General features: G+C 37.8%; 1 protein-coding gene across 50 annotated transcripts in view; it reads left to right on the top strand.

Moving 5' to 3' along the window:
- Positions 1 to 253: 253 nt before the first annotated feature.
- The window catches only part of TTLL5 (tubulin tyrosine ligase like 5), a 267,856-nt gene continuing 244,698 nt past the window's right edge, over positions 254 to 23,411 (top strand). For 46 of the 50 annotated variants that reach the window (XR_012002256.1, XR_012002255.1, XR_012002270.1 and 43 more), the window contains exons 1-5: positions 254 to 425; positions 1,762 to 1,930; positions 6,996 to 7,102; positions 17,816 to 17,898; positions 19,473 to 19,579. Coding sequence is in view for 19 of the 50 variants with exons in the window: in XM_072762072.1 (XP_072618173.1) it covers positions 1,857 to 1,930; positions 6,996 to 7,102; positions 17,816 to 17,898; positions 19,473 to 19,579 (371 nt within the window). In the remaining 31 variants the exon portion in view is untranslated. Of the gene's footprint in view, positions 426 to 1,761; positions 1,931 to 6,995; positions 7,103 to 8,172; positions 8,605 to 17,815; positions 17,899 to 19,472; positions 19,580 to 23,411 lie in introns of all 50 variants that reach the window. The other 4 variants (XM_072762073.1, XM_072762074.1, XR_012002272.1 and 1 more) reach the window with 2 other exon arrangements.

Raw genomic sequence — 23,411 nt, forward strand, 5'->3', positions numbered from 1 at the left:
CACCCCGGGTACCGCCACTCGCGCCGCTGAGCCGTCCGGTTGAGCGTGGCGCAAGAACCCCGGCGCTGGAGGCTAGTGGAGGGAGAAAGAGCGGAAAAAAAAAAAAAAAAAAAAAAGAAGTCGAGACTCTGGCTGAGAGCAAAGCTCTGCGCCCGCGCGGCGCGGCGCGGCGGTGACGACATTCCTTCGCGCCCAAAGCCGAGTGACGACATTCCTTCGCGCCCAAAGCCGAGCGTTTTTAAGCGCGGGGTGGCGGGCGCCTGCGCAGTGGCTCCGAGCGGGCGGTTGCTGGTTGGTTGTTGTAGTAACGGGGGAAGCAGCGGTCGGCGGCGGCCGGGAGCCCGGCCGGGGAAGGAGGAGGGAGGTAGGCGCAGAGCGCGGTCCCCGCCGGCCGGCCGGCCCCGAGCCATGGGAAGATGAGCCAGGTAAACGCCTGCGCTGGCGCGCTCCGCTCCGCGAGGGAGGGGAGCTCCCGAGTCTGGGCGGGCGCCGGCCGCTGCACTTCCCTCTCGGGGTCCGGGAGCCGCTGTTGGTTTCCGGGCGCGCTGGGCTGAGTCGCCGCGGCGGAGTCCCCCCTGCCCTTCCCGCGGGGAGCATCTGAGGACCTGCCGGGGGTGGGACCGCGGGGCTGATCCCTTTAGGGCGGGGACGCTCCTGGGGCGAGTGTCCTTAATCTTCTCCCGATCGCCGTCTTCTCCGCTCGGCTGGCAGCCTGGAACGGGTTTGGCATCCCTTCCTCCCTGGGAGGTTTCGTGTGCTTTGATTGAAAGGACTTCCCAACACTTTGGGAAAGATCGAGAAATCCCGTTGGGAATCCTCGGAAGGACATCTTCTTTGAAGTTGTTAGATATTGCCCGTTCCGCTGAGGATCTGTAGGGATCGTTACCGGGATTGCCAGGTTTTTTTTTTTTTTTTTTTTTTTGGTCTTGTTGGCGATCTTTATCATATTTTCAATGTATAGAAAAATGAGATCTGCAAAGATAGACATCACATGGTTATGTCGGAGTAATAGGGTTATGGGCATCGAAACGTTTTCGTTTTCTTTACCTGTAATTTCAATCCCATCCTTAAACACAACGAACATGTATTTTTTTTTACGGATGCAAAAAAATATTTTAACTTAGAAATATCCTAATTTTAAGGTCTATTTGGGAGTCAAATCATAGTTTGTGATTTTCAGTAATGGAGAATGATTTTTGAGAGTGTTTTCACTAAAACAAATTTAACTACTAAACTATAAGATTAGTATATTCTCCTGAATCAAGGTCATAAATAGCTGAAAACAAAACAAAACTGTCCTTCCAAACACTCTCAAATTTGTTTTAGTGAAGTATGAGGGCATTTCACCTGTATGCTTGTCCTAGAGTCTAAAGAAATATTTTCAAGCATTGTATATCTTGAGTTTTTATTTTTAAAATAAAAAAAAAGCAAGTTTTTCCAGCAAGGGGTCTGTCTGTTTTTGGGCAGTCATCCACCTACCTCAGACTTTTCTAAAAAGCTAATTTTTGTTAGTTTTAGTATATATGAGAAAATTGAAAAGCTCAAACTGAGTAACAGCTCTTTAAATACATGAAGGACAGACGGTATGTTTGAAAAAAGCCTTGATTTTTATGGCATATGAGAGGCACTGTGATAGAAGGTAAGCTTCTAGATGTTGCACACCTTTAGGTAAATACTCATATTTGTTGCATGGAAGATGAATAGCAATAATCACCAAGTAGAAAATGGCATTATGTTTCACATCCTTTGGCTTTCTTGCAGGAATCCGTGCCACCTAAATTGTTTGACCCAGTGAATCTTCAAGGAAAGGTCCCTGAGGCCCCCGTCTGCTGACTGCATGACAAACCCTAAAGGAAATGCCAGTCGTGATGGCCCGGGACCTGGAGGAAACAGCATCATCCTCAGAGGATGAGGAGGTGGTAAGCCAAGAGTAAGTAAGAGCAAGACTGCCTTGACCCTTTGCCTTTAGGGTGGAAAATAACTCTCTTTTACTTAAGCCTTCTTTTACCTCATTCTTCCTTGGTATAGTCTGACTCTGGTTTTATTTTCTAGCCACGAACTAAACCAAAATATTATGAGTTGATCACCATTGGCTATCTGAAATGAGATAAGGTTCTCTTTCTGGGTTCATGAGTGAATCTTGGCTCTAGATATTGCTATTTGTGAACTCTTGACTGGAGCTCCTAACATAGCAGATTTTTAAATTTGTAGATATTAAAGCAAAGGAGGTCTCCAACATCTATGAGATAAGTTATTTTCTCAAAAGCCTTACAATGATAGAAAATAGTATGTACCAGAATAGCTGTGGGACAGTACGTTAGAATTCTATGACCTGTGCTGTGCCATTGGACTACATTGCTTTCCTGAGATCTTCTAGTTTTTTGATTGCTGGATTCTCATAATAATAAAAATGAATGATGGTAATAAGTGCAGCTTATCATTTAGCATAGATGACAGTAAGGGCTTTAACTGATGTGTCTCATTTAATCTGTGGATGTTATTATTCCCACTTTAGTAAGCTCAGCTTCACACAGATCAAAGAACTTTTTCAGGGGTTCAGAGAGTGTGAGTGATGGATTGAAATTCAGACCTGGTTTTCCTGGATTTTGAGGCACCTGCTATTTTGCCTCTTTGAACATTATTACTTGACACAGAGAACAAAGAGACAGTCTGACTTAAAGTTAAGATTAGTTTTTAAGCTTCTCTGTGAATCCCCTTAGGTACACATGTGTGCTATGTAACCTGAAAAGTGGAGATAATACCTCTCAGGCTGTTTTGTAGGGGTATGGTTAGGATCAAATAGAATGATATGTATGAAGTTGCTTTATAAATGATGAAGTGCCATACAAATGTTAAGACAGTATTGTTACTAGCTTTAATATTGAATTTAAAGTGGATTTCTTATTATAAAGTAGAAGGTTACATTATTTAATGTATTGAAGCATTCATATAGCTTTGGGGAAAGGCTTCCATCACTGTTAGGTCATAGAAAATAATAGAGCTTTGACATTATATTTGGGTCAGTCTTATTCAGGATAATTAAATGGATAATTCCGTCTGGTCACTTTATCCTCTTGTGACTTTTTGCTTTCTGTGTGCTGCCTCTTCCCTATTTCACGAAATTTTTGATTTTTGCGAGCATCAGTCTAATTTCAGGATCATTCTTTTACTTCATGAATATTTTTTATTAGTGCTCTTCGGAGTTGGGCTTGATCTCACCATCCTGAGATCACGACTTTAGTGGAAACCAACAGTCAGATGCTCAACCAACTATACCACCCAGGCACCCCGACCCTTTGGGGGTAGTCTTTGATTAGCACTTAAAAGTGGGGAATATTGGGAAGAATCATAGTGTCTGGACCACCACTGTGAAGGGTACCATCTGGCAGCTGATTGATTGGGAGGAGAGCTGCCAAATCGTTGTCCAGCCTCATCACACCAGATGAGGAATACTGTGACCATAGGTAGTCTAGTGGCATTTAATAACTGCCTAACTTAGAAGTATTGATAAATGTAAATGATATTTTTAGATATTTGCAACAACTGAAATATGGTATAAAAAAATCTATAATGCAGACAGACTCAAAAGATACAGATAATGCTTTGTTGCCTATATTCATAATTGAGAAATGGCTAAATTTCTAGTAGAAGTTAGTGAACATACAGGTGTAATTCTAGTCCAGATTCATAGATTTTTTTTTGCTCTTCTTCCTTTCAGACTCCTACTGTTGACTTTTGATTGTGAATGTTCCATCAACTCATGTCTTGTCTACCAGACACTTATTATATACATTAGGAATCTTAAGTCAGTCTTGTTTACACTTGGAGTAATATGCTTACATTTTTAAAGTTTTGGAAGTTATAAGGCCTTAAATCATCTAAAGATGTATATCTATGGACATCTGCTAGATCTGATCAGATCCCAAGGCTGTATTAAAGTTTAAAGCCTGGCAGTCCTGGACTTTAGGACTAGAAACTATCCAGGCAATCCTTGTTTTGCATGGCATTATTTCAATACTAAATTTAAAGGGACTCTTTTTCTAGGGGATCTGAAATAAAAATTTATATACAGATGTGGAAAGACTTGATATAAGAAACCTTATATCAACTCGTTCCAGGCCTTAATTTCATTTCCTATCATAAAAGCCAGCTTTATAGCAGCTCATGAATGTATAATTGGGGGAAAAAAAGATCAACAACAAATGATTATACAGTGAGTACTACAGGAGTTCAGAGACAAGACATCACTGTGGGCTGTTGGAGCTGGGGGAAGGCTCCATGGGGATGGCAGGATGTCCTCTGCCTAAGAGTGGGATCAAGTGCACGGAAGTGGGGAAGGCATTTCCAGCAGGGGCATTGGTATGAATTAGGCTCGAAGCTTTGAGTTATGTAGGCTAGATCCCAGGAGTGAATAATATATGTGCTGCATGAAATTGCTTCTTCGGCTGCTGCTGCTGCTGCTGCTGCTGCTTCTTCTTTTTTTTTTTTTTTTTTTTTTTTAAGATTTTATTTATTCATGAGACACACAGAGAGGTAGAAACATAGGCAGAGGGAGAGGCAGGCTCCCTCTAGGGAGCCTGATGCAGGACTCTGTCTCAGGACCCCAGAATCATGACCTGAGCTGAAGGCAGACGTGCAAACGCTGAGCCACTCAATTAAGAAATTGCTTCTTAAGAACCACAATGTTGTTAGGCTTTCAGTGAAGTGAACCTTGAACTGTTCTACTTCGGTAATTAAGCATCCAAGTCCTATGTTTTTTCATGCCTATAAGAGCATGTTTTCTTAGTATATACCAGTTTCTGGTATGAATGAAAATTTAAAAGTTCCAGTTTTCAGTTTCCTCACTATTTTGAATCTTTTGCCTTTAGCACCACCTGGTGGGAGCATGCTTTTAATGACAATATAGCATATACCTTAAGCGTATTTTAGTTGGCCTCACTGAATTCATAATGTGTCTACCACCTCTTTTATCTTTCATAGGTTGTAAGTAGAAGGATTTCTCTGACAGGGATTTATTTGGCTTTCCACAAATAGCATAGCTAGGGCCTTGGCTCTTCTCAGCCATGTATCTGTTTATTGTGTTCCTCACCCTCGTCAGGCATTTTAACTTGTAGCAGTAATCCATTGTTTGTAAGTAGGAAGGCACCGTGGTCCAGTTTATAGCTAGTGCTAGATTGACAAGGAACTTTGGCTAATTTCCAGAGTTTCTGTCCAAGACTTTGCAGTTTAGGCTGCCTATTTTTTCCTCTAACTGTCCTCTAACTTAGAAATATAGTGGAAAAATTACAGTTGGAAGAGATCCTAGGAATCATCTGGCCTCATGCCTGCATTTTACAGGTGTTTAAGATTAAAAAGCAAGCAAACCACACACACACAAAATCCTTCTTGCTAAAAAGTGCCTTTGATAAATACCTTTCTCACAAATGGGCCCTATTACCCAGGTCAAAAAGCAGGAACAGTAAGCATTCACATTCCAGTTCTAGAAAACAGGAAATGAACTAGGCACAGTGTTCCTTGCTTTTCCTCACTAAAACACTTTGGCAGTTCATCCCAAGTCTCAAGGCTGCCTCAGTTCTGTTTGGTAGCCTGGCAGCCTGTGCATTCAAAACGGGGATCTGTTGAAACTTGGGTTGGGAGGGTCTGACTTGGCCCTGAGCTTTGTAGTATGACCTTTTTTAAGGGGTGTGGTCATGTGAGTTTTTGAGAGCAGCCCAAATTTTGGCTAAATGGATCTTACTCTATTTAAGGAATTGGTTAGTGTAGGTTCCCAGAGGGTTAGGTTTAAGGTGGTCTGTATACAAAACATCATTGAAATGTGATTAGGAAGATGGAAGGGTGGACGGAGCACAGGTAGGCACCAAGGTTCAGATACCTCTTCCTTACTTTACCAGCTGTAATGGCCTTCAGCAAATCACTTATCCTCTCTGAGGTGAGGTATCTTTTTTTTTTTTTTTTTTTTTTAAGTTCATAGTGTGGACAAGGAGATTGAGATAGCAGGTGAAAGCTCTTACTTTAATTCCTGGCACAGAGTAGGGACTCAGGTCATTTCTTTCCCTTCTGACTCCCTGGCACTAAGGAGGTTGGAGATTTCCTAATCTGTAAGTAAATACACATCTGTCTAAGATTGATTAAACAGATTTCCTGAGGATAGATAGGGAAGGAGGTTAAAGTCAGATTTTTTTCTGGAGAAAAATATTGTTCCATTTAGTATAGGCTTGCTTTAAAATACGGGGATTTAATGGAGCGCTTGTATTTTGGTTTCCTAGCTCAGACTCTTAGGATGGGTCATCAAAATGGCTTAAAAAGGGACTGTAGGGTATAAAAGGGTACATAAATTATTGTAAGTGCTATATATTGCATTCTTTATGTATGCTGAGGATTAAAACATAAATTGTCCTAAATAATAAAAGGAATTTAAAAACTTTATTTTAAAGATTTCTTTCCAACTATCCCCCATAAAGGGAATTTATTAACTCATATTTAGGAAAGACTTGATTCTGCAACTCCGCATTTGCCTCTCAGGATGTCATATTTCTAATTCTTCCAGTAGGGTTCCCACTGACTTCCTCCTTTACCTGTAGCTCGGGGCTTTCCTCTCAAGGTCACAAAATGACGATTGTACTTAAATACCTCATTCTCTTATACCATCAAGGGGAAGAGGCAGGAGACACAGCAAGCACCTCTTTCTCAGAGGGTCTCACAGCATATCTTCTGATACTCACTGGGCTCTAGTTGGTTTATGTGCTTGTCCCTGATCCACTAACTGGAGGGTGGGATGCCCCAATTGGCTGAGGCCTCTCAAAGCCTGTCCCTGGAGCAGGGATGGAATTAATCTTAACTAGACCACATGGCTAAGAATGGGAACTGAATGGTTTCCCATAGGACATTTTGGATTCTTGTTCCAGGAGGAAGGAAAGTTGCTAAGCAGCAAACCACAGTGATTAATTCAGATTTTTGAGCTGTCAACTAATAAAAGCCTTTTATTATGGGTGTAGGGATCATCCCTGTATCATGTGGACTGGAGGCTGTAGGAGAATTCCAGTTTTGGTGTTCCATGCTGAGGCTATTCTGACAAAGGACAACAATATTCGTGTAATTGGAGGTAGGTATGGCGTCCCCGACAGTGGCAGGGTTGGGCGTGGCCCCGGTAACCTCTTCGTACAGAAGTTGATATCACATGTAAATAGGAAAAGGGCCTTGGTCATGAGAAAAATCTCATGATTTTTTTATACTTAAGAATTATTTGGAATTTCTTAAATTTGCTGCATCTTAAATTGCTTTCCTTTGAATTCATTCTTCAGAATTATGTGTACATGTGTTGTTATTTTCTGTGATAAAAGACACAAAACAAAATGTACCTTTTTAACTATTTGAGAGTGTACACTTCAGTAGCATTTATACAGTCACAGTGTTGTACAACCTGCACTACTGTGTAGTTCCAGAATGTTTTCATTATCCTAAAGTAAACTGTGTATCCATTAAGCAGTCACACCCTATGACCCTTATTCCAGCTCCTAGTAATTGCTCATCTTTCTGTTTCTATCGATTTGCCCATTCTGGATATTTCATACAAATGCAGTCATAGAATATGTAGTCTTTTGTGTCTGGCTTTTTTCATTTAGCATAATGTTTTCAAGGTTTATCCATGTTGTAGCATGTATCAATACTTCGTTCCTTTTCGAAGAGTGCCATATTTTGTTTATCCATTCATCAGTTGAAACAACAAAATTGGTAGTTGTTTCCATCTTTTGGCTCCTGTGAGTAGTGCTGCTCTGAAAATTGACATTCAAGCTTTTGTTTGAACACCTATTTTCAGTTCTTTGTTTGAACACCTCTTTCAGTTCTTCAGTTCTTTCAGTTCTATTTTCAGGTCTATGCCTAGGAATGGAATTGCTGGGTCTTATGGTAATTCTATGTTTAACTTATTAAAGAACTGCCAAAGGATATTCCATAGTGACTGCACCATTCTACATTCCCACTAACAATATAGGAAAGTTCCATTTTCTTCACATCCTCACTGACATTTGTTATTTTCTGTTCTTTAGATTATAGCTGTACCTAGTTGGTGTGAAGTGATATTGTGGTTTTGATGTTCATTGCCCTAATGACTAATGACATTGAACATCTTTTCATGTGCTGCATGGCTGTTTGTATGTCTTCTTTCTTCTTTAGAGAACTATTTATTCAGAGTTTGAATGGAGGTTTGAACTCATAATCCTGAGAGCAAGACCTGAGCTGAGATCAAGAGTTGGACACTTACCTGACTGAACCACCCAGGCACCCCATCTTTGCCTATTTTTGAATCGGATGGTTTGACTTTTTTTTTTTAAATTTTTTTTGACTTTTTGTTGTTGAGTTAAAAGAGTTCTTTATACATTTTAGATACTAGACCTTATGAGATATATGATTTCCAGATTCTTTTTCCTATTCTCTGATTTGTCTCTTCACTCTCTTGATAGTGTTCTCTTATGAACAAAAGTTTTTCATTTTGATGTTGTGCAGTTTATTTTTTATTTTGTTGCAGATGCTTTGGGTGTCGTATCTAAGGAACCATTGCCTAACCCAAGGTCATAATCCCTGTGCTTTCTTCTAAGAGTTTCAAAGGTTAAACTTTTTTTTTTTTTTTTTAAAGATTTGTTTTTATTTATTTATGAGAGAGAGAGAGAGAGAGGCAGATACATAGGCAGAGGCAGAAGCAGGCTCCGTGCTGGGAGCCTGACACGGGACTCCATCCTGGGACTCCAGGATTGCGCCCTGGGCCAAAGGCAGGCGCGAAACCGCTGAGCCACCCAGGGATCCCATCAAAGGTTAAACTTATGTTTAGAGCTAAATGGTCTTTGATCCATTTTGGGTTAATATTTTTACATGGTGTGAGATAAGGGTCAATCTTCATTCTTTTGCATGTCAGTATCCAGTTGTCCCAGTGTGATTAGTAGAAGAGACTATTCTTTCCCCATTAAATAGTCTTGGCACTGTCATTGAAAGTCAGTTGACTATGGATGTATGGGTTTATTTCTAGACTCTTAATATTTTGTTTCTCTTTTTGTTTAACTTCATACCAGTGCCATTTTGTTTGATTACTATGTCTTTGTACAAAGCTTTAAAATTGGGTTGTGTGAGTCCTTTAGCTTTTTTCTCCTTTTTCAAAATTTTTTTTGGCTATTCAGGAACTATTGTAATTCCAAATTAATTTTAGGATCAGTTTTTCTGTTTGAGCATAAAGGCTGTTTGGATTATGATGGGTAGCATATTGCCATCTTAGTGTTAAGCCTTCCAAGCCATAAACATGGGAAGTCTTGTCATTTATTTAGGTCATCTTTAATTTCTTTATCAATGTTTCATAGTTCTCACTGTATAAGTTTTAGAGTTTTTGGTTAACTTTATTCCTAAACATTTTATTCTCTTTGGTGCTATCATAAATTGAATTATTTTCTCAATTTCATTTTTGGGTTGTTTATTGCCAGTGTGCAGAAATAAAACCGACTTTTGTATATTGATCTTGGATCCTGAAACCTTGCTGAATTCATATATTAGCTCTAATAGTTTATGTGTGTATTCTTTAGCATTGTCTGTATATAAGATCATGTCATCTGCACATAGAGATTTTACTTCTTCCTTTCCAACCTGGATGCCTTTTGTTTCTTTTTCTTGCCTAATTGCTTTGGCTAGAACTTCTAGTACAGTGTTGAATAAAAGTGGTAAAAATTGGCATCTTTCTCTTGCTTGTTTCTGTTCTTAGGGGAAAGCTTTCAATCTTTCACTGTTAAGTATGTTATTAGCTATAAGTTTTTCATGAATGCCCTTTATCATGTTGAGGAAGTTTCCTTCTATTCCTTTGTTTACTGTTTTTATCATGCCAGGGTGTTGGATTCTGTTAAATGCTTTATCTGCATTAATTGAAAAAATTTTTTTCTTCATTCTATTAATGTGGTATGTTATGTTGATTGACCTTTGTATATTGAACCATGCTTGCATTCCTGAGATAAATCCCACTTGGTCATGATAATCTAACCCTTTTAATATGTGGTTTGATTTGGTTTGCTGGTATTTTATTGAGGGTATTTGTATCTGTATTCATGAGGGGTTTTGATCTGTGGTTTTCTTGTAATATCTTTATCTGGATTTGGTATTAGAGTAATGCTGGCCTCATACAATGAGTTCCCTCCTCTTCTTTGGAAGAGTTTAAGAGGGATTGGTGTTAATTCTTTAAATGTTTGAAGAATTCACCAGTGAATCCATGTAGTTGGGGCTTTTTATTGGGAGGTTTGTGATTACTGATATAACCTCTACTTGTTATATGTCTATTCATATTTTGTATTCTGACTCAGATTTGGTAAATTTGTATGTTTTTAGTTTTTGTTCATTTAGTTTATCTAATTTGCTGGCTAATTTATTTGTAGTATTCTTTATTTTTCATAGTATTCTTATGTAATCCTTATTTCTGTAAGGTCAGCAGTAATGTTCCTATTTCACTTCTGATTTTAGTAATTTGAATCTTTTCTCTTTTTTTCTTAGTCTAACTAAAGGTTTGTCAATTTTGATCATTTTAAAGAACCACCTGTTAATTTTGCTTATTTTCTCTATTGTTTTTTAGTCTCAATTTCATTTATCTCCACTCTACTTTTTGATATTCAGCAGTGCTCTGAATTCTAGGGTTAGCCTGTAGCTATCTTCAGAGGTTATAGTACCATGGATCAGAACTGCTGTGTGATATAGTAGAAAGAGTCTATATGTGGGTTCTATACATTGGTTCAAATCCCAGCTTTGGCATTTACTAGCTGTGAGTCTGGGGCAAATCACTTAAACTCTCTCAACTGTTTTAGTGAGGTGGAGATAAAAGCTACGTTGTAGGCATTGTACGAGTTAATGAGATCATTTAATATTTGGTAAATAGTGGGTACTCAGAATTTGTGCTACTTACTCTACTTGTTGAATAGGACCTGTTCTACTTTGAAATGACTTTAAGATCTGTTCTTGCTCCATAATAAGCCAGGAGTTCAGAGGACAGTGAACACCTGCTTCTGGGATTTGAATCCTCTCTCCCCAAGGGTCTTGTTCTAATCCCTTCAGCAAGTTGCTAGGTTACCACTTAAAGGGATATGGTTCACTCAAGTTCTCTGAATTTGGAGGAACTGAAGATTGCTAACATTTGCAAAGAAACTCCCTTTCAATACTATTGAAGTCAAAACATCAAAGGTAGGTAAAAACAATAGAAGTAAATAATCTCCCCCCAAACAGATTTCTTTTGGTCTGCTTGTCACATAAGTGAATCTCTGTATTTGTGGCGGTAAGCAGACCCTTCTTTTTTAGAGTACTGAACATTTATTAGAAATTAGTATCTATCCGTGTTGTTAACCCATTGTTCAAGCAGTCCCTGTGTTTTAGAACTTACATGTCTTTTTTTTTTTTTACCCTTTACACATTCTTGTGATTGAAGAAAAAGCCACTGAACTTTTTTCTCAAACTTTGTTTTTTCAATTTTCTGTATCTTTCCAATTCTTTGAGGTTTCATAATTTTCTAAACCTTCCTTTATGAAAGGAACAATTTTTAAAAAAGATTTATTGATTTTAGAGAGCATGAACAAGGGGAAGGGCAGAGGGAGAGGGAAAGAGAGTCTCTAGCAAACTCCCCACTGGGCGGATAGCCTGACATGGGGCTCTATCCCAGGACCTTGAGATCATGACCTGAGTTGGAGTCGGATGCTTCACCAACTGAGCAAACCCAACCACCCCTGAAAAGAGCAATTTGAGTGTTTCTAGTTGCTATCTCAGATTTCTGAATTGTTAAATATTCTAGGTCTTTTTCTTTTCCTTTTTTCTCTGTTCTCTTAATAGCTGACATAGATCTGCTCAGATCATAATCCTGTGTTTAAATCCCCTTGAGAAGTGTTTCTGGGGCATTAGTTATCTTCTGCTGATCTTAGAGTGTTAGATGCCAGTATTGTTTTTCTGTGAGCTGTTAAATGTTTCATTGAATTTACTGTTAATATTTTTGGTACAGTATGATTTCATATGGTTTATTTGTGAAATATTCCAGAAATACATTCTTTCCCTACTATTTCCATATTTTTTTCAAAATTGCATAAACTTTGAACATGTAAATGGGATTGCATTTTAGAGATGAGAGGTATTTTCAGTTTAAGATAATCTGTTCCTAGAAAGAAACATCATTTTATAATTTGCTTCTGAATTTGTCAGCTTCATAAGTTTACATTTGCTAGACTAGCATTGTCCAATAGAAATACGATGCAAGGTAGATATGTAAGTTTTCCAGGGCCTTTAAAAAAAAGGTAATTAGAAATAGGTGAAATTGATTTTATAATATATTTTGTTTAAACCAAAATATTAGTTCTACATTTACTCGATATAGAAAAATTCATTAAGATATTTGATATCTAGGGGCACCTGGGTGGCTCATTTGATAAAGCATCTGCCTTTGGCTCAGGTCATGATACCAGGGTTCTGGGATTGAGCCCCGCGAGGGGCTCCCTGCTCAGTGGGGAGCCTGTTTCTCACTCCCTCTGTCCTCTGCTCCTCGTTCTTGCTCTCTCCCAAATAAGTAAATAAATAAAATGTTAAAAAAAGATATTTGACATCTGTATGTATTTTACACTGTAAACATAAAATCTCAGTATGGTTCAAAATTTTCATCAGAAATTTTTAATCTGTATTTAGATTTTACAACCATTATAGTTGAAAAAGTAAATTCATATATTCAGTTTTGTTCCAGACAAGTTTTCCAATAACTGATTCCAGTATTGGTTTTCAAATTTAAATTTAAATTCATAAAATTAAATAAAATTAAAAATTCAGTTTTTGGTTACACTAGTTACATTTCTCTTTCTCCTCCTCCTCCTTCTTTTTTAGAAAGAGAAGGAGGGAGGGAGGGACAGAGGGAAAATCTCAGGCAGGCTCCATGCCCATGGCAGAGCCCCATATGGGGCTGATCTGATGACCTTGAGAACATGACCTGAGCCAAAACCAGGAATCGGACACTTAACCAACTGAGCCCCCTAGGCATCCCCACACTAGTTGCATTTCAGGTGCTCAGTAATTATACATGACTAGTGACTGCCATATTCAGCAGTGGGGGTATAGACCTCATTTTCTGACAATGAGGCAAAGCTACACTATATTGCCATTGAAAGGGTTAGTCTTATATTCTAAAAATTAAAAAAAAAAAATGTCAGTTTTATCTTCATTCTAGTTTCCCAGGCTATTTTTGACCAAACCTCTTAGGGCATGTCATCACTCCCTAGGTGCTTCTGTGCTGACAGATTATTGGTTCCTTGTTTTAATTCACTCTACTGCTGAAGGTCCTAGCACTTTAGTTTGCCTCCTGATGCACACATGAGTGGTTGGAGAAGAGGAAATTCTGTAGTCTCATGATAGAATTGACACAGGGCATGTTCAGGGGCTCATATAGCAGATGTTTGGCAGTTTGCTAGTAGGACCAATACCATGCTCTACTTCTTGTTTTTATATGGAAGGAAATACGGATAAGGTGCTTATTTCTTGGGTAGTTGGATCAGTTCAGTTTATAGTTGCAGGCCTCCATTTGACTCTTGCCATGGGAGCAGAGTCCAGGGTTGCCCAGTCTTTGAAGTGGAGCCCAGAAATCTAGATTTTTTTTTTTTGTATGAATTCTTTCAATTTTAAAAGATGAGCAACTAATTCAGTTTTATGTTTAAAACACCACAAAGAATGAACAGACTGTATCTGCAGGCTGGATTTGGCCTGTGGGTCATCAATTTATAACTGGTAATCAGCATCATTTGACATAGGGCTGTTGGACACAGAACATGAATGTGAGTTAAAATCCCCAGAAATCACACTTGCTTTATATCATTCCACCCTGTCTTTCTAGCACTCCCTTTTTGGAACATGTGCATTGTATCAGAGTTGGGTGTAGTTAGTTGGTATGGATTAGAAGTAGTTGGTCATTATGTACTACTCACATACTGTGAGAATCAAGTCACTGAGTGCAGTGATAATGGCATGTTTCTTCTATGTTAGGAAAAGTAGGAGCAAGAGTTTTAATAGCATTTTTTTATTTTTATTTTTAAATTTGTTATGTAAAATGTGTAATTTATGTATGGTAGCTATTTTACTTTTTTACTATTTACTTTTTTACTATTAAAAAGATTTTTTTTTACCATGTAACAACAAATGTTCTAAAAGTTTTATGTGTATTGAATGATTTAGTGCTACCCCATGAGTTGAGTACTTTTGTATCAACCCCATTTGACATGTGGGGAATTGACCGTAGAGAAATAATTTATTCACGATTACAGGCAGGAAGTGGTAGAGCCAGGATGTGAACCCTTGGTAGTTCCACTCCAGAGATCTTCTCTTTCTCTTATCATTTCCCCTTCCTCCCCAGTCCCCAGATAGTCATTCTGTTTTTCTGTATGCCTTAGTGACTACCTTCCCCATGGCTTAGACACTGAGAGGTGAGCATTGCACAACAGGCATGGAATCAGGCACACTTCTGGTCTCTAGCGTGGATGATTCTTTGACATGTACAGAAATGGAGATGTCAGTGATCACAGTTATAATGAAGAGACCTGATTTTCTTTCACTTTCTAAACATTGAATCTAAAAAAATTAAAAACCTTTTGACAAGCTATAATAATAGCTTCATTGAATGAATGTAATACTCTTTCCTTGTGCTCACCAATTATTAATGTTTTGTCATGTTTCTTTTCTCTCTGAACCATTTGAGAATTAGTTCAAATACTTTATACCTTAATGCTTTATTCAGCAGTGTGTCACCTAAGCACAAGGGCATCCTCTGTATAACCATAGTACTGAGGTGACACTCAGGAAATCTGACATTGGTAAAATATTCTGTGTGGTATACAGTGCTTATGCACATTTCCCTAGTTGTTCTAGTTTTGACTTTTATATCTGTTACTATTTTTCTAAAATCTAGGACCAGATCAAAGATTGTATTTAGCTTTCGTATTTCTCTTCAAATCTTCCACACTTTGTGAGTGTGTGTATGTGTGTGTGTGTATCTCTTACAGCATTGACATTTTTTAGAGATTTTCAGACAAGTTGCTCTGCAGATGTCCTTAAGTTTGGGCTTGTCTGATTGTTTCCACGTGTTTAGATTCAGGTTTAAAAATTTTGTAGCGCTATCCCTTAGTGCAGTTGTGTCCTCATTGTACCACATTAGGAAGGATGTGATGTCATTGTGTTGCATTATTGGTGATGGCAGATTTTGTCATTTGGTTGAGATCGTGTTCACCAGATTGCTTCATTGGAGGAGTGCTTTTCTCCTTTGTTACAAGCTTTCTCTGGAGTGATGTTTTGAGATACATGAATATCCTCACCCATTGGTATCCACTGATTTTAGTCTGAACTATTTTCTCTTATGATTTTTGTAAAATACTGATTTTATGTTTCTTTCCTTCTACATTTATTAGCTGGATTTGCTGTAAAGAGCTTTTTCCTCTATAGGAGGCAGAAATATGGTCCCCATAAATTTATCTACCTCCTCCTCATCCCCAGAACCTGTGAAAATGTTATCTGACATGGCAATGGAAAATTGAGGTTGTAGGTGGGATTAAGGTTCCTAATCAGCTGACCTTAATCATGAGGGTTCTTCAAAGTAGGAGGAGGCAGAAAGAGTCAGGTTGATGCTATGTGAGAAAGACTAGACCTGCCATTGCTGGTTTTGAAGATAGACGAAGGAGGCTATAAGCCATGGAATGGGGGCAGCCTCCAGAAGCTGAGAAAGGAAAAAAAATGGACCCTGTCCAGGGACTATGGAAAGGAATGCAGCCCTGCTCTTTCCTTGATGACACTTGTGTCAGACTCCTGACCTACAGAACTATCAGACAATGGATTTGTGTTGATTAAGCCATCGAATATATGGTAGTTTATTTTAGCAGTGATAGAAAACCAGTCTACCTTTTACCTTCTTATCAGTGTGAACTCATGGATTCTTTTTTTTTTTTTTTTTTGTAAGTGAATCATAGTTTTTCTCTGTCATATTCGTTTTTATGTTGAAGTTCTCTTAAATTTGGCCATTGAGACCCCTGTGACATATTTCCAATCAGTTTTGGAGCACTTTTCTCTTTTTTGGTGTTAACGAGATGGTCCAGGCCTTTCCTGTGCTCTCCTTCTACAACTTGGAGTCAGAAGACAAACTCTTAAGCAGTGCACTGTACTGTTTCTTAAATTATACTGTGCACTACAATGAACACATTGGGCTCTGAAGTCTTTTTCTTACAACAGTATTGCAAAGGCAACATAATAGTAATTGATCATTGGGGAAACCCTGTAACTGGGCTTTCGATGTTTGCCACAAGAATGAGAAGTATGGAGTGTCTGGCCTTTTCATTCCAGTCTTCCTGTGTGTCTGCTTTGCATGGGGTTCCTGCCAGGGCTGGGCAAGTAGCAGCAGGGATTTATGGATATTTTCATATGAATTCATAAAAAGGTATGCTTATCTTCGTAGAGGCTGAATTTTGTTCTAAGGCCTGTCCATCATTTCCTTATTCTTCTCATTCAGAAAGTGTTCAATATGCAGCCCTTTAAAAATTTTGTTCTGCAGATGGGACACCTGGCTGGCTCAGTTGGTGGAGTATGTGACTCTTGATCTCAGGGTTATGAGTTTGAGCCCCACATTGGGCAAAGAGATTACTTAATTTAAAAAAATTAAAAAATAATTGTTCTGTGGAATTCTTGACTAATTTTTTCAAACAATTTGTAGTGATATATAGAAAGAGATTACATTTAATGGGCTAGAGTAAATGTTAGTCTTTGGGGATATATAGAAATATCACATGACAGACTTTTGTCTTAGGGGTCACTATGCTTTCAGGGCCTGACCCGAAATGTCACTGAGTGAAGGGACTGTGCTGACCTAGAGCCTGTGAGCCCACCCCAAAGGGAGCACTTGTACTTCTCCCGTTGACTCTTGCCCTGGCAGAGAGAGCAAGCCCAGGGTTGCCAGGGTTTTCAAGAGAGGCCCAGAAATCTAGGTTTTTATATGAATTCCTCCAATTTCAAAAGGTTGTTAATTCAATTTTATTTTTAAATCACAATGAGAAATTAACAAACTATGTCTGCAGATTGGTGTTGTCCCTGGATCATCAGTTTATAACCCCTGGTCTAAGATACACTGGTAACCAGCATCATTGCACACAGAGGGCTATCTAGAGCAGGGATTCTTAACCTTTTTCTGCAGTGTACCAAATGTGCAGTGGCAGTGTGGGGAAGCCTATGGGTCTGTTCTCAGAATAATGTGTTTTAAGTGTATAAAAAATATAGAGAGGGTTAAAAACAAAATCAATTTTATTGAAATACAATTATTAAAATATTTCTTAAAAACTAAATGTGTGACATGTATGCATTTTTATTAGTGCATTAAATAACATGATATAGTGGAAGGTCTGTTAACTAACAATAACTTTTAAATGCTGTGAGAAGTGATATTTTGAGATAACTGTAACAACTGTAAAATAATATTAAAATACCTGGTATCTATGGGTGTTAGGGTCACAGGAATTGCTAGCACTGCTCTCTGCTTTGTGTCTACATTCATAATTGAAGGTAATGTTCAATTTCAACTAGTAGTGAAAACAAAGATATCATTTTGTCCCTCATCCAGATTTAATAACCCTCAGTGAATCTCACATTAAGAACCCTTGGTCCAAAATAATCTGCAGCCTGCCTATAGTAGCATAAGGGTAGCAGTATATGTTCTTGAGTATAATTAAGCAAGCCATACCATCTTAGAGTTTATTTTTGTCTCTACAGTTAACTTTCTGGTTACTGAATTTGATTCTGTGTTTTTCTTTAGAACGTTATCATTTGTCTTACAAAATTGTGCGAACAGATAGTCGCCTGGTACGCAGCATTCTGACAGCCCATGGATTTCATGAAGTAAGCTCATTTTTACTATCTCACCTGATCTGCTCTAAAGCTGAAAATCCTAGCCACCTACCTGACTACCAGTTAACAGGGCAGCTCTAGAAGGTACATAGGATCTATGATAATGTAGAGCTTTCATTGCATTTCTGAGTGACTTTATCAGTTTCTCCTTAAAATACATGGAAAACATTTTTACAGGATCCCTCTCACTCTCCCCCTTTCTCACTCTCTCTCCCCTCTCTTTCTCTTTTAAACAAAAAAACCCCCAAACATTTTTCTTGCTATGATTTGAAGATTGTGGTAGAGACAGAGTTGCCCATAAAGAATTGTCTTCTTTGATTGCAAGCAACAGAAACAGATTCTACCTAACTTAAACCAAAAAGGATTTGTGGGTCAATTACACATAGAGTAGGTAGCAGAATCAAAGAAGAGCTGAAAAGGCAGGCCTTTGGAAGGAGAGAGCCTGGGACAGTTCTGGGGATCTGGGAACAGGAATCAGGACTGTCTCTTCAAGGTACTGCTATAGAAGTGACTTAAATAACTTTGTTCATTGATTCATTGTCCTTGTGCTATTCTTCACTGAAGAATCATTCTGGGGATAGTGTGACTCGTCCAGCTTGGGTCAGGATCTACTCCTTGCCCGGGACCAGGGGATGGGGTGAGGAATGTTATTGGCAGTCTTTTAAAACCAAGTAGTATGGGCAGCCCGGGTGGCTTAGCGGTTTAGCGCCGCCTTCAGCCCAGGGTGTGATCCTGGAGACCCGGGATTGAGTCCCACATTGGGCTTCCTGCATGGAGCCTGCTTCTCCCTCTGCCTGTGTCTCTGCCTCTCTCTCTCTCTCACTCTCTATCATGAATAAATAAATAAAATCTTTAAAAAAAAAAAAAAACCTAGTAGTATGTTATTCCCAAAGAAAATTGAGGAAATTGTGATATTGATATCAAAGGGACAAGAAAAAATGCTAGACAGACTACACTATAGATATTTTGAAATAATTGATAAAAGTCTGGTTGCTAGCTTTTTATCTTAGGTTGAGGTTTGAAGTAGACATTTTGAGGAAGTTCTGATACTGGTTTATACGCTTTCTTGCTTTTTATCTCCAGGACTTAACATGGTAATGTATCACATTGTAAGCCCCGAGGACGTAGTTATTGGATGAATAGACAGATGAATTCTTATGAATGAGTGATATTCTAAGTCGGTTTGCTACCACAAGGTTTTAGTTCTGATCAGTACTTTATACCCATCATCTGCAGGGACATAAGGACACTTTGAGAAGGGAGTTGTGGGGTTGAGCCCTCTTCTCATACTTTTATATGCAAGAATGTTAAAAGACATCACAGACTTCTGTAGAAAGGTTCATTTGTTCTATTTTATGCATCTGGGATTTGCCCAACTGTCCCATTCTTTAAACTTGATCATCTTCATGTTCTTTATCCTCAGCTTTTATTTTACTAGGTTTACATACTAACTGGGCACTGACTGTGTTCTGTAGGTGAAAAATCTCTATGGCCTTTCTTGCTGTCTCTGTTTCTGGAGAGAGGCTATCTCTGACGCTTTTTTTTTTCTTTTTATCTGCCCTCAGGTTCACCCAAGCAGCACTGACTATAACCTAATGTGGACAGGATCCCACCTGAAGCCCTTCTTACTTCGCACCCTCTCTGAAGCACAAAAGGTTAATCACTTTCCCAGGTAATGCTCCTGTAGCTCCTTTGCTCCATTTAAAGGTGCCTAACATTGGGCAGGTAGAGGTAATTAATGTCCTTAAAAAAAGAAGTCTGTGATATAGGGCAGCAGTCTGTAAATCAAACTGAGATGTCAACATCCATAAGTATATGTTATATGAAGTCTTTCTAAGGACTGTAGACATGGATGGTTCTAAAGGAGACTGTTTCTAGATTGCAAATCCCATAGTTTTTCTTTCCTGAAATTGGGTAGGTTGAGAGCCCCTCATGTGGATAGGTACTCCTTTCTCACCTCCTTTTTCCAGTTACTGTTTCCCCTTTTAGAATCTTATTAATTTGATGCATTGTCCTTGGGTATAAACACTTCCAAGGTTCTAAACAAAAGTACATAAAAAATGATGTTGGTTTGAATTCTGGTAATGACAAATGACCAGAAATGACCATCATGATGGCGATTTCCATTTCTTTATTTTTAATGGAATTAAAAGAGGACCTGATCAAATTACCAGCGGATAGACCATTAATTTTAATTTTAATGATCGATCATCATGTGACTTCTGACACAGAATTAGGAAGGAGTTCAAAGAATTGACTGTCATTGCTATAGAAAACTTGTTCCAGTCACATTGTTAATGGCAGCGTAGAGGCAATACTGCCTAGTGGCTAGAAGCATAGGCTCTGTAAACCATTATTTGGGCCTAGATCCCAGCTTTGCTGAATGACTTTGGTAACTGTTGTGAGAATTTAATCTATCAGGATCTAAGATGTTTAGAACAGTGCATGCCTCTCACATAGTAAACTCTGTAGAAGTGTTAGCTATTGTTTTTGTGACCAGAGTTTTTTTAGTGTTTTCATCCGTGAAAAAGAAAATAGAAATGAAATTGATGCTGAAATCCTACCTTATTTTGGCAGTCATATTCAACCATGGAGAGATAGATGACCATATAGAAATGAGGGAAACCAATCTCATCTAATGAAGAGAAGGAAATTCAATGCAAATTTTTTTATTTGGTCGGTGATTATGTTTTATTTAGAGGACTTACGTCCTTCATAATGTCTTTATGTACTTATGCTAACAAATTTTATTTTTATTTATTACCTTATTTTCTTTTCTCATTTTTATATAATGAAATTTCTTTCTTGATTTTTTTCAATTCTGTTGTTTTATATCTTATCATTGTGTGTAAGTACCAGGCCTGTGTCAAATAGTTTCTTCATAATCTGGGATAAATTTGTGTTTTGAAAGGTCTTCATAACAAGTTCCAGTTTTATTTGATGTCTCAGCTTCATTCGTAGAGAGTAGTTTAAACCTCATTTTCTTCCTTATTGTGGTATTGATTTGGTATTCTAAATGTGTGACTGGGTGATTGAAATGAATCATATGTATCTATTTTAAATAGACATTTTAGAGTCCTTGAAATAGCCTACACTAGAGTCTGCATTCCAAATTCATGTTAGTAGTATATTATTTATTTTAATAGTTTTAGAAATACTCCTGTAGGTATATTGGAATTCTATCTCAGTTTAGACTCAAACAGTATTAATAAATTCAATCCTATTTTTTCTTGAGTGCTTCTTGAATGTATTATTCTTGCAAGTTCAAGCACATAAATAGTTCTTTATATAAATGCACTATGCTTGGTGGCTTCTGCTGCTATTTCTCATGTTTTCATTCTAAAGACTCGAACTCACATGCAAGAGGAATTCAAGCACTTAAAATGTTTTTAATATTGTTGTGAACTCTTTCTTAATATAGTTTTTTAACTTTTAAGTAATTTTAGACTTCTAGAAAAGTTGCAAAAATACTAAAGTTATTCTGTATCCTTTATCTCATTCTTCTAACATTAACATCAGTTATAACTGCGGTATAATTATCAAAATGGAGACTCTAACACTGTTGTAATTTTAATCAAAATTTATAACATTTATGGTGTTTTGATGAATTTTGTACTACAAGAGTTGCAATGATAGTCCACTATAAAGTAGTTTATAGCTGAATGATCACAGGAAATTTGAAAATAATGCATATTAATTCACATGCATATTCTGTTGTAGAGAAGGTATGCTATGATATAGAACACCTCCAAGCATTAAATATGTTCTATGGTTCTAAGCCATTCTTTGTGGGAAATGGCATGAAAGAAGTAATAGCAAGGGTGATTGGGGATAATTCCTGGGTAGGAGTATGAAGGAGGCCTCTGAGGTGCTGGGAATGTTCTATACTCAGTCTGAGTGGTGCTTACACAGGTGGCCAAAATTCATCATACTTTGCATTTATGATTTTTTATACTTCTCTGCATATGTATTACCTGCAGTAAAGAGTGTATTTTAGTAAGTGAAAAATTTACTGATAGAAAACAGTTTTTCTCTTTGATAAAATTTTAAAAATGTATAGTGGCTGTTAATCCTGATGTTATTTACGTTCCTTTGAATATACTTAAAAGGGTAGTGTTAGGGTTTTATTTTAAAATAATATTTATCACTCATTGGCCTATTTGGGGCAATGTAAGTTCTTCATGAAAAATCTGAGATGCCAACTAAAGGATACATGGTTTCTCAAAATCTGTATGGGGGGCATCAAGCAAAAGGATTTGGAGACCACTAGAATTGGGCATCTCTAGGAGAATGCAATCTTTTTCTTGTCCTTTTGTCATTGTTTCTAAGTGATGATAAACATCACTGCAGATACTTTTCAAAAAATAAACATTTACGGATCCCATTGCAGATTCATGGAATCACCGTATCCAGGGAAGGTATATATGTAAAAAGTACCTTCGAGGTGCTTAATTTTTCTGGGTCTGTATATACCTAGAAAGCTATGTATTTAAGAAGCACTGAGGTGATTTTGGAATTTTGGAAATTAGTGTTCTAGGTTAAATCTATATTCCGGTATGGACCATCTGTACCAAAGTCACCTGGGACACTTGTATAAAATACAGAATCCTAGACTTTATCCCAGAACTTTGAGAATGGAGCCCAGGAACAATAATTTTAAGGAACTTTCTAGATCAGTCTTATCTAAAATTTAAAGACCTCTGCTCTACACTTATGAGGAGGACAGTGGGCAAGAAAGCAATGTTTGTGATACCTAGACTTGTCAAAGCCACCTTTTGAATTTAAGAAATCACAGTGAAAAATTAGAACCAAAGAACAGATACAGTAAGTTTTTAGTGGTTACAGCAAAATTCTTAGATGGTTTTTAAATAGTGGGACAAATCATGACTGGAAACCAGTAGTGGAACTCATGAGTCCAGAGGCTAACTTTTGGACTGTTTGTAGTACTCCAGAATATACTCCCTGATAGGTGGCAGTTATTCTCCAAGGTTTATGACTATTTCCTTGTTTTTCTTTAAAATTTTCTCTTACATATCCATCTCTTAATGATGCAAATTGAGTTTTCAGTGGGATCCTTAAGTTAGTGATCTGGGACTTTAGTAGGCTCATTATTGTCTAAAATTAAGGTCTGTCTTGGATACTATGTAGGAGAAACATATTATCACTAATGATGATGCAAGTTCTGTGTAGTTATATGAGAAATTGGACAATTATTGTTGTGACATTAGGCCTATAAATATGGATAAGGTAGCCACATCTTTTATTTTCCTGAATGGTCCTATTTTCAAGTATGCTAACCTTTGTTCAGGCCACGTTTCTCAGAAGGTAACATCCCCTAGATATCTTTGTGTAAAAATTCCCAGAATGCTTTGGGTTTGGAACTCGTTAGTGGGGGCACTAGTGTTTTTTCTTTATTTGGGTAATCTAGATTTTTTTGGGTACTATTAAAGAATTATGATTCAGTTAACATACAACACGTAGTGTTCCTAAGATGTTTCATAATG

Source organism: Vulpes vulpes, chromosome 6 (assembly GCF_048418805.1).
Source record: "Vulpes vulpes isolate BD-2025 chromosome 6, VulVul3, whole genome shotgun sequence".
Lineage (NCBI taxonomy): Eukaryota > Metazoa > Chordata > Mammalia > Carnivora > Canidae > Vulpes > Vulpes vulpes.